Genomic DNA, 18,219 nt, shown 5'->3' with positions numbered 1-18,219 from the left:
AATTTTGTATCAATTATTTCATAGTATAATACATTATAAATTAATATACTAGTACTTTACATACAATATTATAATACTAGAGTTATTTTACTAAAATTTTACAGATTTATAACTAAATATAATAGATAGATATATATATATATATACGAAAATTGTTTTAAATAATTAAAAACTATTATTTAAATTATCATAAACTTTTCAAACAATTTTAAAACATTTCGACAACTTTTATTTGAGTTAATATCCATTGAAAAATTATTGATTTTTCAAAATCATAATAATTATTGTTAATTAATAATAATAATAATAATAATAATAATAATAATAATAATAATAATAATACAGTATATTTTAATTTAGTTTTTTTTGTTGATAACACAATAATAAATATTTGGTATTTTTTTGGATCATTTTGGTTTCGCACAAAAAAAATAAAATCTAATAATTATAATTATTAAATATACAAATAAAACTTTTTTTTATATATATTTATATATTAATATATAATATCATTAATTATTACACAAAATATATATTTTTTAATATTATATTCATTGAATATAATAAATCAAAATTAATTAATTATAATAATAGGCGACAATATCCGATAATACAGTAGACAATAATTATCATAAATTAAATTATATAAGTAGTAGTCGTAGTAATAGTTGCTAATACTTTGAACAAAACTAAACTGTATGTAAATTAAATATCAATTATAATAATTATTATTATAAATAACTTTTTAATTATTTTATTTTATAAATCCAATGTTTTTTTTTTATTCAAATATGTTGGTAAAGGTATGTATGGCCACACAGTTACGGTAGTCTTGTGGTTAGTTTAACTGGTAGTAGTAGTCGCCTCCTGGGCTACGGGTGGCTGAACTGCTGGCTCCTGGAGTTTATTAACAGTCAAACAAAAAACAGTTACAATACTAATAATGATTGACTAATTAGTTTTTAAAATTGTGGCTAAACCTGTGGGGCATCGGTGGTGGCGACGGCGGCGGTGGCGTCAGCGGTAATGTTGACCTCCTGTTGCAAACTAGATCGCGGAGCCGGCTGTGGACCCGATGGTTGCGACGACGGTTCTTCAGCCGATATATTTGTTACTGTATTTAAAAAAACAAATAAATTATATACAAAACAAAACAAAAAACAATTTTAATCATTGATAAACTTTCCTTAAACAGTACTAATAAAAAATTATTTGCTAATAAAATGCTAATAATAATAAACCTAATTATTATTATTAGAAGTTATTTTTAAATTTTATTTTTTTCAAATAATTAAATTTGTAAAACTTATTGTATGCCAAAGATTTTTTTCCAAAAAAAAAATTATAATATATAGCTATACTCTATGTTAGTATTGTTTGATTGATTGATGGATGGATTGATTACCTGATTGTTGTTCAATAGTTGGTTGTGTTTCAGTGGTGGTTGCGGTAGTTTTAGCCGACTCTTCATTGTTTGGTAATTCGGTTGCTGTTTGTGTTTGTCCAACACTGGTCTGATCTGTTTCTGACTGTAAGGCCGGGGTTGCCGCCGCTGTCGGTTCCGCTGGTGCTACCGATTCAACAGCATCTACTGCTGGTACTTGTGGTGTCTCAACAGCTACTACTACTGGTGCTTGAGATGTTGGTTCCGGTACTGTTGTTGTTGTTGTTGCTGTTTCTGTCGGTAATTGTGTCGTCGGTAACTCTGCTTCAGGAACTTCTGGTGCGACCACTGTTTCCGGAGTAGTTTCTGTTGGTGTTGTTGACTCTGCAACAGCAGGTTCTGGTACTACGGCTACGGGAGTCGATTGTGGCTGAACTTCCGCTTCTGAAACTAGTTGTGGTGTAGTAGTAGTAGTAGTCTCCGGTTGTGAAGTAACCTCTGGTACCGATTCCGTTGTTTGTGCTACAGTTTCGACAGCAGTTATCGGTTCCGGTGCTGACTCTGTTGGCGGACTCTGGGAAGCAGTTTCCGCGGCGATAACGGGTTGTGCTATAGTTTCGGTTATAGGTTCGGGTTGAGATACAACCGCTGGCGCTGTTTCGGGTGTCGACTCTGCAATCACTTCTGCAGCTAATTCCGGTGGCGGCTGTGCTATCGATTCTATAGGTGTTTCTGCCGACGAAATTGGTTGGATCTCAGCCGCCGCTGTGGGCTCTTGTGTTGGTTCAACCACTGCTTGTACTGCAGATTCTGTTTGCTGTTGTTGTGGTTGTTGTTGTTCTACTACTGGATCAGTTGGAACTGTTGTTGTTTGATTAGTCTGTTCAGCGACAGCTTCTACTACGGCGGCAACTGTTGACGATTCTGGCAATTCTGGTGGCGATTGTTGTTGTTGTTGTGTTGTGTCGGCTAACGGTTCCGCTGTTGGCTGTTCTTGACTTTGTTGTTGTTGTGTCTCAACAACAACTGGTGTCTCTACTTGTGGTTTGGCTGGCGTTTCGTCAGTTTTTACCGAACTCTCGGCAGGAGTTTCGGCGGCGGCTGTCGGGACTGTCGTTGTTGTTGTTGTTTCTGGTGTTGTATTAGTCGACTCTTTAGTTGGTTCACCACTGGTTGTAATGTTATTACTATTGACATCATTTTTCACAACTTCTTCTTCTTGTTGCTGTTGTTGTCCACTATTTTCTATGTTATCTGAATTGTTAGCCTTTTATAGTTAGAAATACATATAAAAAAATTACATAATTATTAGAAAAAATATATTTAAAAAATTTAGTAATTTATAATATATTCTCTAATCTTAATTAAAAAAATTATACCATATTTAACATTAAAAAACGTTAATAACAATAATATATTTTAAAAATTTAATAATAATTTGTTGCTAATTAGTTTGATAGCAACTATTACGGTAAATACAGTTATAATAAATTGTTTAGTAATAAAAGTTTTTATATATATATAACACACAGTGTTTATAAAACAATCAACAAATTTAGTTAATAATTATAAATAACTTAAAATAACTGCTAATCTCTTGCGAGTGTTGTGTCGTCGTCTACGACCAGAAAACTTGTAAATAACTAATCATTTATTTAAAAGATTTTTTAGAAAAGAAAGTGTGAATAGAAATAACAAAAAACTTTTTTGTTTTTTGTGTTTTGCACTCAATTTTCTGATCTCTCTCTCTCTCTCTCTCTCTCTCTCTCTCTCTCTCTCTCTCTCTCTCTTTCATTAAAGAGATGAAATGCTATTCAAATAAAAAAAAATCATGATATGATTTGGCAACTAATTGGTGCTTAAAAATTAAATATCAAAAACACAACAACAAACAAGTCTTTTTCATTCAAAAATTTCATGTGACGGATGCTATTCATAGAAAATATTTAGTAAATAGAGAGAGTAATAGAGAGAGAGAGAGAGAGAGAGAGAGAGAGAGAGAGAGAGAGAGAGAGAGAGAGAGAGAGAGAGAGAGAGAGAGAGAGAGAGAGACAGAGAGAGAGAGAGCATATGTTGTCCTAAATATATACTTATTTCGGATACAAACACTTGACTTATTTATTAATTTATTTATAAGTGATTTCAATGTTGTGTACGTAAGAAATACACGCGTCATGTGTTTGGCCAACGATTTCATATCATATATATATAACTAAATGATTTTAATGGTGTGTTTTCAATGATAACACACACACACACATAAATATTTAGCATAAATTTGAGAACTAATAGTTTGGTTAACCGGAAAAATAGTTTTTTTTAATAAAAAAAATTAAAATAATAATAAAGTTCTTAAAAATGTTTGTTTTTTGGCTCCAGATATGAATTGCGTGTTTTATAAGAATATTACTTATACTTTTTGAAATTATTATATGAAACAAAACTTGATTTTTTTAAAAAAATAATAATTTCCAAACAGTGTCTCAAAATAAATATGTTTAACCAAACAAAACAACAAAAATAATAATAAAATAATATGTATTTAGTTTTTAAAACACACACATATATACAAACACATATACAAACACATATACAAACACATATACAAACACATATACACACACAACACATACATACACACACACACACACACACACACACAAAAACATACACATATACACAATGATATGCGTAAATAATTATTTTGAAAAAAATTAATTTAGATCAGATATTTAAGACAAATCTAATTAATTATTACATAGTTGTCGGCAGATATAATAATAATAATAATAGGCAGCGTCAACAAAATAATTGTTAAATTAAAAACATAGTGTTATTATCAGTTATATAATTATAATTGTTTACTATTTTTATATTTAGGATGCTTTGTATATACACCCCCACAGTTATGACAAATTTGTTGGCTTTATATACCGGTATATATATCAAGAAATAAATTAAGATTTATATATACAGTATATTGTATAATATTTGAAATATATACACTTTACTTATAAATAATATATATATATAATTTTCTAGTATATTAAATATTTTAATTTTTTAAAAATTATTTTAAACTACATAATTACTGTATACAAAGTTATATATATATATGTCTATTTATTTATATATAGATATATTTATTAACAAATTAGACAAATTAATTAGATAAACATAATTAATGATAAAATTTAATTTTTACGCAATATATAGACTAAATATTATTTTTTTTGGGTGGAGAATTACAGTAGTTATAAATAGCATCAAAATTATTATAACAGTATATATACCGTATATATTATCATTAATTATACTTATAATAGAGTAAAAAAATAATAATTAAGTTTTTTTTTATTAGTTAGTTTGTAATATATATATATATATATTAATAATAATTTTAACCAAACACTTACTGATACAACTAATCTATTATTATTATCATATGATTCTTCATGTATGACATCCTCTGTCTGTATATATGAGACAATAGATGAAGATTTTCTGTCATTTTTCTTAACCAAATCGTTGTCTGCAGTATTCAAATCGTATTTTGAATGATTTCGGCTACGAAACACTTTATTTCCCATTTTTTATATTTATTTTTTATAAAATAATTTAAATTAATTTTATTATTAACAAAAAAAACAACTGTTATATTATAACACAATTTTAGTATTATTATTAGTATTTAAACAGGAGTTTTAATAATAAATATATCGTTAACTTGTATTTAGTTTAACTATTATTATTATTACTTATTATTTATTTATTTATTATTATTGAATTAAATACAAATCATTTTTTTTAATTTTTTGATGACACAACTAAAATAATATTAAATAAAAAATTAATACTGTAATATAAATTGATGTATAAAAATTAAATTAATATTATTATATATGAAACTTTGATAATGATTAATCCCTATTATGTTTAAAATAAAAACAAACACATTATATGAATATTTTATATATCTAATATTTTTTTTTAAATAACTAATAATTTATATAATCTAATAATTTATTTTAACTAAAATAATTATATATTATATAGATTTTAGAAACACCTATTTTTATTTTATTTAAAAAATTGTTTCTACTAATTTTAGTAACATATAATTATTTAATAATAATAATACTATTAAATAATACTATGATATCTAATCTACAATTAAAATAAAATAATAAATGTAATAAAATTATGACTTAATACACACAGTCATTATAAATCATTATCTCATTGAATAATAATAATAATAATAATGTAAAAAACTATGTTGCTCATAAAATTTTACCTAGTCACAATATTAATTATTATTATTAAAGTTTAGTAAAATTTAATTTTCAAAAATAATTTGTGCATATAATCAATTGATAAACTTTGTTTTTTTTTTGATGATTATCACAAAAAATAATAATTGAAATAAACTGTAAATAATATTTTATGTTTTATTATTGAAAATTTAAATGAACTAATGTTTTATTAAAAAATATATGATGATTATTATATTAAATCAAATTTTTCATAATAAACAACTTTCATAATAATAAAATAATAATTAATTTAATAATTTCAACACTAATAGGAAAAAATATTTATATAAATGTTATGAAAATCCGTTTATAATTTTTTTTACGGAAACTACTGTCAGATAAGGCATTTTGGGTTCCGTTGTGTTGATAACAAAAAACATATATTAAAAAAATAATAAAAATAAAAATTGTTATACAATAAAAAAAATAATCATTAATTTGTTTTAATGATATCTATACAGTATATATAAACAATAGGACACTCCCTTATGTATTAGGAGTTGGGGGTAAGTCCCTTAAATAGTTTATATATATATAAATAAATTTATAAATTATATAGTTTATATAAAACAAAATTATGTAGTGTAATAATTAAACACAAAAATTAACACTAATAAAACTAATTAAAACTAAAAACTAGTAATTACATTTAGTAATAATAATAATAATAATAATACATGATGATAATATACTGTACAGCAACTATCAAGGTTACAATATTGATGCTAAAATAAATAACTACTGTATTATTTTAAAGTATAGTATGTAAGGCTATAAAATAGAAATTTAAAAATATATATATATATTATTTATAAATCTAATAATTATATTGTATTATATATATATGTAATAAATTACAGTATATATATATTTATAAATCAATTAAAAATTTATATAAATAATTTTTTTTGTTGTAAAAATTTTATTTATTAAATGTTTTTCATGATCACATACAACATGATGTACAGTACAATATATATATATATATATATTAATTAATTTGACATATTTGAAATATTTTGTTAGATAAAAACAGAGATAACAAAAAATTAGTATTAGTATAACTTATAAGATATTGCAATGAAATTATTAAATTTTTTTTATTATAAATAAATGTTAGGAAAACCTTGTTTTACTCATTCAATAAACACAATACTAAATGCTTACTGTACTTCAAAAATACATTATTAATAAACTAATATAAAACTGTATATGATTAAAATAGCATCAAGGTAATAATTTTTTTTATTTTTAAGCCTTTATTTATTATTATCATTATTGTTGTGATATTATTTGATAAATTTTATTATTTTTATTGTGATATGCTATTCATTTTTGTACAACAATTTGTAATTGAAATGACAATATAATAAATTTGAGATAAATATTTTAAACTTATTTTTATTAAATATCTAATTTATATATCTGAAAAAATCAAATAAACTTGTATTAAACGGAGATTATAATTTTAAACAAAACTATTTTAATACAATTTAGTAGATTTTTTTTAAATATATGAAATTAAAATTTTAAATAATAATTTATTTATAATTTATTTATAATTTATATTTAAAACATAAGTTATACTACTTATATCCTAAACTATCTGAAAAATCTGATATTTCTATTTATTATTAGTTTTTTAAAAAATATACATAAATTGATTTATTACACGTTTTTTAACAAAAAAAAATATTCAAATTTACTAATAAATAAACTTGTCACATTAATTAAAATATTTATATACTGTATATATATATATATATATATATATATATATATATATATATATATATATATATATATATATTATAAACTAATCTATTTATTAATAGATTCATTAATAATAAATAATTTCAAATTAAAATAAAAACAAATTTAGAATTTAATTAGTTTTTAAAGTATTGTTTTTTAAAACAAAATATTGGTTTTTTTTATTAAAATATATAAATTGAATTGATATATAGTTATCTATGTTGTGACAGTGATAAATTAATTAAAAATATTTATAAAAAAATTATATTAAATAACAATATCTTTTATGGGAACTCATTTAAAATTATATTGATAGTGTTGGAACAGTATTAAAAAATAACAAAAAAAATATTGATTATAATATTTCAATTAATGATAAATTTTATAACTTTAGTTTTAGCGTAAATTATACTTATTTTTTTAATAAAAATTAAATAACCAAATATTTTTATAAATATTTTATTAGTTATTTAACAATCAATGCCAATCAATAATAATAATAATTTGATAAATCTTGAATTGTAATATAAAATAATACCAAATTTTATTCAATTTATTATTTTTTGTTTCCTAAGTTATAAATACTTTTATAAAAGATGCAATTTTAAAAAAATATATAAACAATAATAATATATTATATTATTTTTGCTAATTTACTGTTTTTCAACATATCATAATATACTTAATATATTTAACAAATTTCTTTAATACTGTTTTAAATAAAAAAAAATCTCATATATATATACATTTTTTTTGTTATTATAGTTATATATAATCTTTTTAAATGTAATTTTTAGTACAAAAATCTTTATAAATGTTTATATATATATATATATAATGTAATTAAGATTTTATTCTTATTGGCGTTTGTTTTAAAAACATAAATTAAATTAATTTAAATAAATATTTAAATTTTGTGCATTATATATATATATAATATATATAAATATAAATTTATATATAAAGTCACAAAAACTTGGCTTAAAGTTTATCTGATTTTTTATGCGGTTGTCTATGTATTACTACTACTACTACTACTACTACTACTACTACTTTACATTATTATTATTTCACAGATCTTTATATAACAAAACAAAAATTATATTGATATATAAAATTTATTTTTTAATGCTATTATCAATTAATCAATTTGTTACTACATTTTGTTGTTGTTGTTGTTATTATTATAAAAATTATTAAGAGATTTTAAAATAATATAAGATTAATGAGATTATTATAACTATAATAAAATAAATTATAGATAGTTATAAATAAAAAATTTTGAAATTTAATTAAATAAATTAAATTAAATATATTGTAGCCATAGATGATTGTTGTTTCTGTATATATATTCAATTATCTTTTTTTGTCAACTGAGAAAACCCCAAATTTTGGTGCTGATTCAATTGTGCTTGTTACTATTAGTTTTATAATGAATTTAATTATATATATATATACACTATATATATATATACTATTAATTTTAAACTTAATAGTAAAAATAGTAAAATATTAAATTATATATACTTATATATATATATATAAATTTATACATTTCTAAAAATTAATTAATTTTTTTTAAATTATAAAAACATTAAATTCTTGAAGTGATTGGAGAAAATACTTAATAGTTAATTATTTATTATAATAGTATTATAAGTATATTATTATTATTATTATTATAAATATTCAATTTGTTAAATATATAATAGCACTTAAAAACTTTTTTTTTAAACTTTTTAGTTATTTGAATAGTTTAAAAAAATACAAACTTTATCGGGATTCCCAAATGTTTCATAAATTTACAATTGTTTCCACTGGAATAGTTGTAAATCAATTGTCTATTTTGATGAACACATTTGATATTATGATATATTAAAGTATTAGATCCACTTATTATATAAACATTAGATAATCAATAGTATCAATAATTTAGTATTAATGTTAAAATTTTAATATAAAAAAATAATAACAAATATCATTTTTATTTATTTATTTTTTGTTTCCAAATTTGTAAATACTTTTTTTAAATGCAATTTTTACTTTTATATAAACAATAATATAATAATATTTAATAATTATTTTTTTTATTATAAATATTAACTGTTTTTTCAACATAATATACTTTATATATTTAACATATTTTTTTAAATACTGTTTGGAAATAAAAATTTTCTCAATTTTATATACAATATGTTTGAATTGTTTTTTATATATATAATCTTTTTTTTTGAATATAATTTTTAGTACAAAAATGTTTTTTATATATAATAATGTAATTATGTTTTTAGTTTTTTTGGCGTTTGTTTTTTTAAGAAACATAAATTAAATTAATTAAAATAAATAATAAAATATATGTCGTTTATATACAGTATATATATAAACTTATTAAAAAAAATTGGCTATAAGTTTGTCTGATTTTTTTGTTGGTTGTCTACCGTATTAATAATAAATACATTGTAAGTACAGTATATATATACCGTATGACTCCTATAATTAATTGTCATAATTTATTTCACATCCCAACCAACCAACAAAAAAAATAAACGGTTCTTAGGATCAGCTTTTCGGTGATAATTAACTAATTGATTGATTGATGGATTATATCCATTCGTTTTTATTATTTTTTTTCACTATAATAGTCGATCCTTCGGTAGTAGTATCGGACGATTCGCGATTATAGTCGGTATTATCGAAAGTATTTGATTGGCTTTCCGATAGATTGTCAAACTTGCGGGCAAACATCGATCGGCGAACATTGGCGTCCATCGACAACATAGTATCGACTACACTGGTTGACCGTAAAATACCGACACCAACACCAGTATCGCTGCCGCCGCCGCCGCCAGCAATCCCACCAACACCCGCACGGCTGCCAGCATTGCCAACAGTTAGTCCAATACCACCGCAGACACTGCCGCTGCCAATAGTATCGCTATTCATCGACTCTTGACTCCTGGAGAATGGCATCACTTTATTTCTGGTCGCTTCGATCAATTGTCGCCACCGATTGTTGTTACCGCCGCGACGTTTATTGGCCAAACCCCGGGCTAGTCGTACGAATCGATTGCGCGACGAAGTGGACGACGACTTGAGTTTGGCCGGCGATCGCGGTGACGGTGCCGGCGTATAGTCGTAGTCGTCGTCAAAACTGGTTACCCGATCGCGCATCAGAAAGTCAAAGTTAAAACCTTTCATTAGTCGCCGTTCCCGCTGTCGACCTCTTTTGCCGACTGACTGTGAAGTGCCGTCTTTGCCTACAATATAAAAAAATTGTTATACCATTGATGACAATCGCCGTCAGCGGTCAAACACCTTATTAAAAACCTATACATACCTTTAGTTCCCAACATTTCCAACAATTCATATCTAAGAGCACTGATGTCTTGTTTGATTTCATTGCAATCATCTTCGGTAACACCTCTTTGTCTCTCTTGAATACGCTGTTCGCTAGTTATATACCTCTTGACCAGCGATCGCATAACCGACTGATATCTATGATCTCGTTCGCTGGCCTTTCGTTGTTTTCGCTGTAATATTTCAATCAAATCATATAAAACAAAACAAAACAAAAAAAAATTAATAATTAATAAAATAAATTGATTTTTTTTATTGCCAACCCTAATGGTTCTCATTGCCTCATTCTTAGCTTTTCGGGTACGACCGCAAAACTTATGGAACAACCATTTGAATAGATAGATCACCGATTTGGGTGACGGTATGACATTGAACGGCGGCGGTACTGTCTCGCCATCATTAAAATAGCTCATCCAGAGCTTACTTCGGGCAAACTTCCACTCTTTGTCTGCCTGTTCCTAATGGATCCCAAACCAAACAAACATATTTGAAGATATTTGTCAAATTAGTTTTTACAACAATTACAACCAGTAATTATTACAATATTAAACAATTGAAAATTAATAAAAAAAACTAAATAATTTACTAACACTTATCATTTGATATGAATGATTCATCATTGCTATCAATAAGTTTAACAAAACTATAACATTGATAACACTGTAGGAGCCAAACATTAATAGACCCCAAAATCGTGTATAAGTTTGAATGCCTAAGTTTTGAAATTAATTTTGATTATTGATTAATATTAGTATTTAGTATAATATATAGTAAGAAAATATAACATATTGTATAACAACAACAAAAATAAAATTTAAAAAAAAGTTTTATTACAATTATTATAATCGACAATAAATTAATTAATAAATATTAGTTAAGGTTACCTGTAAGCTCAAAACTTTCCAGATCAATTAAACCAAAACTGGCCCAAAATAATGTTTGCGACGACTCAAATAAGCTAGATACATTTATTTATTTTTAAAAATATGTAACGATAAAATTAATTAATTAATTAAAAACATAAATTTTAAAAAAACTATTAATTAATGATATATTTAAAATTATTTATTCTTAATAAACAATTACTTAGCAAATCGTCTCCATGTAAAGCAAGCGTCGGGACGGGACATCTCTGTATGATTTTTGGCACCGGGTTTTGCACCCGATTGTTGAACATAACATACCTGTTTCTCCATATCGGCGTAATACCTGTGCCCGAGAGTGGGCGGGTGGGAGGTGGAGGAGGAGGAGGGAGTTTAATAATATTTTTAATTTTCAATTATAAAACAATAATAATAATAATTACCAAAGAAGTTGATTCATTCCGCAGGCAAACGAAAACAATACCAACGTATAGACACATAAAAACTTGAGTATATCGATGACCATACGGCCCAAACTTATCTGCAATGGACCCAAATGAGGGTTTACCGAAAAAATGTAGACCAACTTCAGCGAACTGAATATGTTGGCCGCGGCAAACAAGCCCTCGGATAATAGGATCGGATCAAATGCGTCCCAATATTCGCGGGGCAGTGAAGCGGTTCCCGTTTTCAATGATATCTCTTTTTGAATCTTTTTTTTAAAAAAAAATGATTTATTAAAAACAATTAAATTATTTAATTATCAAGTTTTTTAAGTTAACAAAAAATATATAACATATAATCAGTTTTTAGATATAACATTACATACTTGTAAATAAGCGATAACTCTCAATGCAATTGTTGCTACATAACTATAGTTGTTTACAAACAAAAAATGGAAATATTTGAAAAATTTTAATACAATTATTTTTTTTTAAATATTTATAAATAAATAAATAATATATATATATATAAACATACAGTGAATTTGTTATAAAATCCAGAATATTCCACATATCACTTAAATAATCGGCAATTCCTAAGTCCCACAATTGTTTTACTTCACTCCATATTAAACCTGTTTTTTTTATATATTAGTTAAAAAATATATTAAATATTTTTTGTTGTTGTTGTAAACATTAGTAAATTAAATAATTATTTTTTTTCATAATAATAATAATAATTAAATATAGTACCTAGCACCCATGCTAATATGCATAGCTCTATTGGTGAGGGAGGCGCCCCTCTGTTTTTGGAAAAAAATAATAAAATAAAATACATGTAAATATTTTTATGTTTAAAATTTTGTTTTTTTAATATAATTAAATCTGTTTTTAACCGTTTCGTTGTATTAGCCAATTCATTATGAAATAAATCGCCAAAAATATCAGTTTCAATTCGTTGTGACGCCAATATCAACAATACTAATAACCAAACAAACAAAATAATAATAATTAATTGCAAACTAATTAATAGTAGTTAAACATTTACAAAAAAATTTACAAAAAAAAATATCTAAACATTTCCAAATACATACATAAAAATGTTATATAACTGGCCGAATGGCATATGAATTTGATAAATGGTTTTTTGATGAACTGGCCTAATGTCGAGTGCGGGGCCAGTATGTAGGCAATGGACAACAGCGGAAATACTGTACCGATAACTACCAACTGTAGGGTCTGGACAATGATGTTTTTGCGGCGAAATCCTGGCAGACCCTCGTACCAGATTGAGGCCAACAATTGTTGAACGTTGGCGTGTGCGCAAAACTATAGTTAATATATATGGGATATACATGTATTAATATTATATATATACAAACAAACAAAAAGTTATATAATATTATTATACATATACATACACACACACACACACACACACACACACACACACACACACACACACACACACACACACACACAACACACACACACACACACACACACACACACACACACACACACACACACACACACACACACACACACACACACACATAAACATATAGATACACCAAAAATTGTTTGTATGTGTGTGGTGTGTCATACTAGCAATTATAAATATTGTAAATTGCAAATTAGTTATGTGTGTGTGTGTGTGTGTGTGTGTGTGTGTGTGTGTATGTTTTAAATTTACATAAAAATTTTTTCGTGTTTAATGTAAATATTTATAACAAAAAAAAACCCACAGTCTTATGGATAAAAGTACTGTATATATACAGTACACTGTATTATACAGTAATGTAACTTATAGTTTAGATTTGTTTGAAATATAAATATAAATAAATTATACAATATATACTGTATAAGCATTATATCAATAAATTATATTTCTTATTAAATATATATTTTCAATGAGACTCTCACTTATAATAAGTCACATTTCTTTTGAAACAATTTTTTTTCAAAAAAAAAAATATATTACATTTGAAATATAATAATTATGTTTATATATATACAGTATATTAAGTATCAGATAAAAATTTTTGGTATAATTTATATTTTTCAAAATAAAAAAAATTATTTAATTTAATTACCAATTTTTGTTTAACACGTATCGCCAGCTTTAGTCGCGCCAATTGCATCCGTCCGTGTGTTTCTATGGGTTATATTATATACAAACATATCATTAAAAAATTAATACAAAAAAAATATATAAATATAAATAAAATAAAATAAATAAATTGTTGTATACTGTATATACACTTTACATACAGTATCATTAGTAAAATCATTAATAATTATCGTTAACACCAAAAATTAGTAGTAATAATAATAATAATAAACAAATTAAAAGACACACACATAGACATAGACAGACATAAAAAAATTTAATTATCAGTTCAATTACCTAATGGATCTCCCAGTGGATCATAATTTAATAAAACCTATTGTGTTTTGGGTGGGGAGGAAGGGATTAGTAGCAAAAAACAACAATAAAATAATTAATGAAAAATAAATGATTATATATATATACAGTATATCATCATGTGTTGTATAGTTTTTTATATATATTTGTGTTAATGTCTATTAAAGATCAATAATGATTGCACACTAATGTGACAAATAGGTTGGTTTTATAAACAAAAAATAAAACCTGACCTCCAATTCCTCGGTGGTTCGGGTGTGGTCTAGCAGTGCGGTAGCAAACGATTGACACTGTCGTCGAAGATCCTGATATTCTGATTTGAATTCTGGCTCCAGAAACGACAGTCGCCTTAATTGCCAACTGAGCTCAAAGGCCGTCAAAATCGGATCTTTTGATGACAACTGATTAGGAAATAAAATCATTATATAATTAGAAATTTTTCTCTTTTTTCAAAAAAATGTTTGAATTTTTTTTAGTTAAATTTAATAATTATGTTAAAAATTAGAAAAAAATTTCGTATATATATATTTGTTTTCTAATGATATTATTATTATTATAAATACCGCTATCAATGATGGAGAGCACAGGGCTTTGTAGGCATTGATCCGGGATCTTGAGTGCCGTAAACAGTCTATTGTATAACAATATATTTAATAATAGTATATTATATCATTATGATTTTACCTAGTTAATTTAGTAAATTAAATTTTTTTAAAAACAAACTGATCCCTAACAACACTAACCTTCCTTATTGGCTAATCGACACTCTTTACAACCACATCGGGCATCGTGTGGGGCCGGCATCTAATATAAAAACCACACAAACATAGATAGATAGGAGGATAGGAGATATACACACACAAAAAATTATCACCCCGGTCAACAACAATAACAAATAAAATTTAAACATAATTACAATAACCCCCGCACCCCTACCGGTGAAGTTCCTCTATCTAATACAATCTTAATTATTTCGTAATTGTTTCGATGGGCGGCCAAAACCAATGGCGTTATGTCCGACGTAAAGGTTTCCCGTTCTATGGCTTCCCAGGACTTCAAGGAAGTCAAACCCAAACAATACATGAAATTAGATTCAAGAAAAATAAATCAACCATTAATTTCAGGTAAAAAACAAATAAAACTGATAATCAATAGGTATTATATGTTATTTTTTGACCCATACATGTGGCTGTCCGGGCACGTGATACTGGTCTTCATTGTCGAGCAGCAGTTCCACGGCTTCGACAAACTCTTCGTTGATGGCGTGAAGCAATGCATCTTTCATTTCGACACCGGAGCCCAACAGCAGTTCACACATCTCGAGGTTTTCGTTATCAATGGCCATCAGTAGACCACTTCGGCCGAGCGGATCGCAACAGTTGATGTTCAGCTCCTCCCGTGGCGTCTCATTCAGTGATCTATTTGGATGAGAATTGATTATTATTGGATGACAATCAAAGATACAAGTGCTCAAAGATCCAAATGGGGATCAATACCTGCGGACAGCTGGCAGATCACCTCTTTCGACGGCCAACAGGAATCGCTTCTCCAGCAATGTTAACGGTTTGTATTGCGGTGGCGGCACTTGGTTCGGGTTATTGGTGGTGTTGGTGTTGCTATTATTTGCCGATTGATAGTTCAATTTAATGCTATCGTAGTTCATAGTATCGGAACCGCCGCCGCCGATGTCCAACTCCTCATTAAGATCTTCGTTGACAATTGTCTTCGTCATCGTTGATAATGACAATAATTATATATATATATATATATAATAATAAATTTGGCGCACAATTATATTTTGGCACACATTTGTTATCAATATTATATATATATATATTTTTTTACATTTAATATTTAATCAATTTGATTTCGAAAATTACATGTTGGTCACAAAAAAATATAATTTATTAATTATTTTTCTAAAAAAAAACTTTGATTATCCAATTTCTGATATAACTGTGAACACAACAACAATAACAACAAAAAAATAGCACAAAATTATTATTATTTTGAAATTTTTATTTCAAATAATGTTTTTGACGTTTGTGTGTGTGTGTGTGGATGTATAGACACATAATCGCACTCTCATAACATATAGAAATAAGACTCTCTCTCTCTCTCTCTCTCTCTCTATCTCTCTCTCTGTTAATCATAATAATAATAACTGAGTAGTTGTCTGTCTTCACGCTCAGGGATCTCAATCCCAATCAAACCTCTTTCTCTCTCTGTCTCTCTCTCTCACACATCACATCATCCCATCTATTTGGTTGCCATAGAAACGCATCATCATTGATTTCCACCCAATACTTTGACATACATATACACTATATATATATATATATATATTGTAGAGTATTGTACAGTAGTTTGAAATCTATTATTTTTATCGATAATAATTATTTATATACATAGATATTAAATATCATTATTTGTCTTTTTTAGAAGTTTATTATATAATATAATATTTTCTCTTTTGTCATCCAATAACTTCAATCAATTGATTCAAATATTGCACAATATTTTTTTGCGCAATAATTAAGTAAATATACTGTATATATAAATACAGTAGTTTTATGACCCTTAAAAAAACCGGGGAGTCTATCGTTAAAAATATCCATTCATTACTTAAATACAAATAATAAATTGATTGAAGAGAGAGAGAGAGAGAGAGAGAGAGAGAGAGAGAGAGAGAGAGAGAGAGAGACGAAAAAACTTGAAAACATTTTTTTGTAATCAATTTAACGATTGAAATGAAAAACTAAATGTATATACAATATATATATCATACGATGATATCTAACTTGAAATTTGTATTTTTATGTTAACGTTATATACAATATATATTTTGTTAAGTTTATTATATATATATATATATATATATATATATATATATATATATATATATATATATATATATATATATATATTTCCAATATTTTTTCCAATAACGACAAAAATAAAAGATTACAGGATATTATTTTAAATAAATTTTCAATAATATAATAAAAATTTATTTTTGTTATTTTTGTTTGTAATATAATATTATATTTATAATATTGTTTTATTCAATGCATAGAGTATAGAAATTTCTATAAATTTTATTAAATTTTTTAAAAATAAAAACAATTTATTTATATAATAATAATAATAATAATACTATATTTATGACCTGGATTCTAATTATTTACCAAAAAAAAGTTTAAATCAATTTATTTTTACAGGAAAAATATATTTATATATATCTAAAACATAAAATAAATAAATAATTTTTAATATGCTAAATGTAATAATTTAAATGTGTTTGACATTTATTAAAAATTTATTATTATTTTCTAATATTTAAAAAAATACAGTACTTTACTTATCATAAAAATAGCTAATCTCTAAATCATCAAAACTTTTAGCGAAACACACACACAAAATAAAAACAAAATTATAAATGTTTAGACAAACAAAATGCATACCTAAGCTATTAACTAATAATAATAATAATAAGTATTTAAAAAGTTTTATTTTAAATTTCAATAATTTTATATTTACTTTTTGTTACAACAATTAAGTTATATATCATAAATATATATATGTTTTCCCAACACAACATTACTACATATAACTACTATACTATGGTATATAATTTATATATTTAATATAATATAAACGGTTATATCAATAC

At 25.1% G+C, this 18,219-nt stretch overlaps 2 protein-coding genes across 2 annotated transcripts; both read right to left on the bottom strand.

Moving 5' to 3' along the window:
• Positions 1-601: 601 nt before the first annotated feature.
• LOC128956295 (mucin-2-like) lies at positions 602-4,974 on the bottom strand. Its single transcript, XM_054301992.1, has 4 exons — positions 4,801-4,974; positions 1,406-2,651; positions 981-1,114; positions 602-897 (listed from the first exon to the last, which is right to left on the bottom strand). Exons 1-4 carry the CDS (start codon positions 4,972-4,974, stop codon positions 844-846), a joined length of 1,608 nt encoding a protein of 535 aa, XP_054157967.1. The 3' UTR covers positions 602-843.
• A 5,082-nt stretch (positions 4,975-10,056) lies between these two features.
• On the bottom strand, positions 10,057-16,248 carry LOC128956074 (transient receptor potential-gamma protein-like). Its single transcript, XM_054301757.1, has 20 exons — positions 16,043-16,248; positions 15,730-15,964; positions 15,483-15,599; positions 15,290-15,350; positions 15,110-15,177; positions 14,780-14,947; positions 14,529-14,565; positions 14,215-14,276; positions 13,213-13,447; positions 13,015-13,099; positions 12,872-12,921; positions 12,657-12,753; positions 12,505-12,547; positions 12,119-12,387; positions 11,899-12,021; positions 11,697-11,770; positions 11,403-11,524; positions 11,076-11,270; positions 10,793-10,985; positions 10,057-10,712 (listed from the first exon to the last, which is right to left on the bottom strand). Exons 1-20 carry the CDS (start codon positions 16,207-16,209, stop codon positions 10,057-10,059), a joined length of 3,057 nt encoding a protein of 1,018 aa, XP_054157732.1. The 5' UTR covers positions 16,210-16,248.
• Between the last annotated feature and the right edge of the window lie 1,971 nt (positions 16,249-18,219).

The sequence above is a fragment of the Oppia nitens genome, unplaced genomic scaffold (assembly GCF_028296485.1).
Source record: "Oppia nitens isolate AA-2021 unplaced genomic scaffold, nextdenovo-longstitch-racon4-pilon3 scaffold2_pilon_pilon_pilon, whole genome shotgun sequence".
Taxonomy (NCBI): domain Eukaryota; kingdom Metazoa; phylum Arthropoda; class Arachnida; order Sarcoptiformes; family Oppiidae; genus Oppia; species Oppia nitens.
The sequence above is the reverse complement of the archived record's forward strand: the minus strand, read 5'-3'. Positions and strand labels throughout refer to the sequence as shown.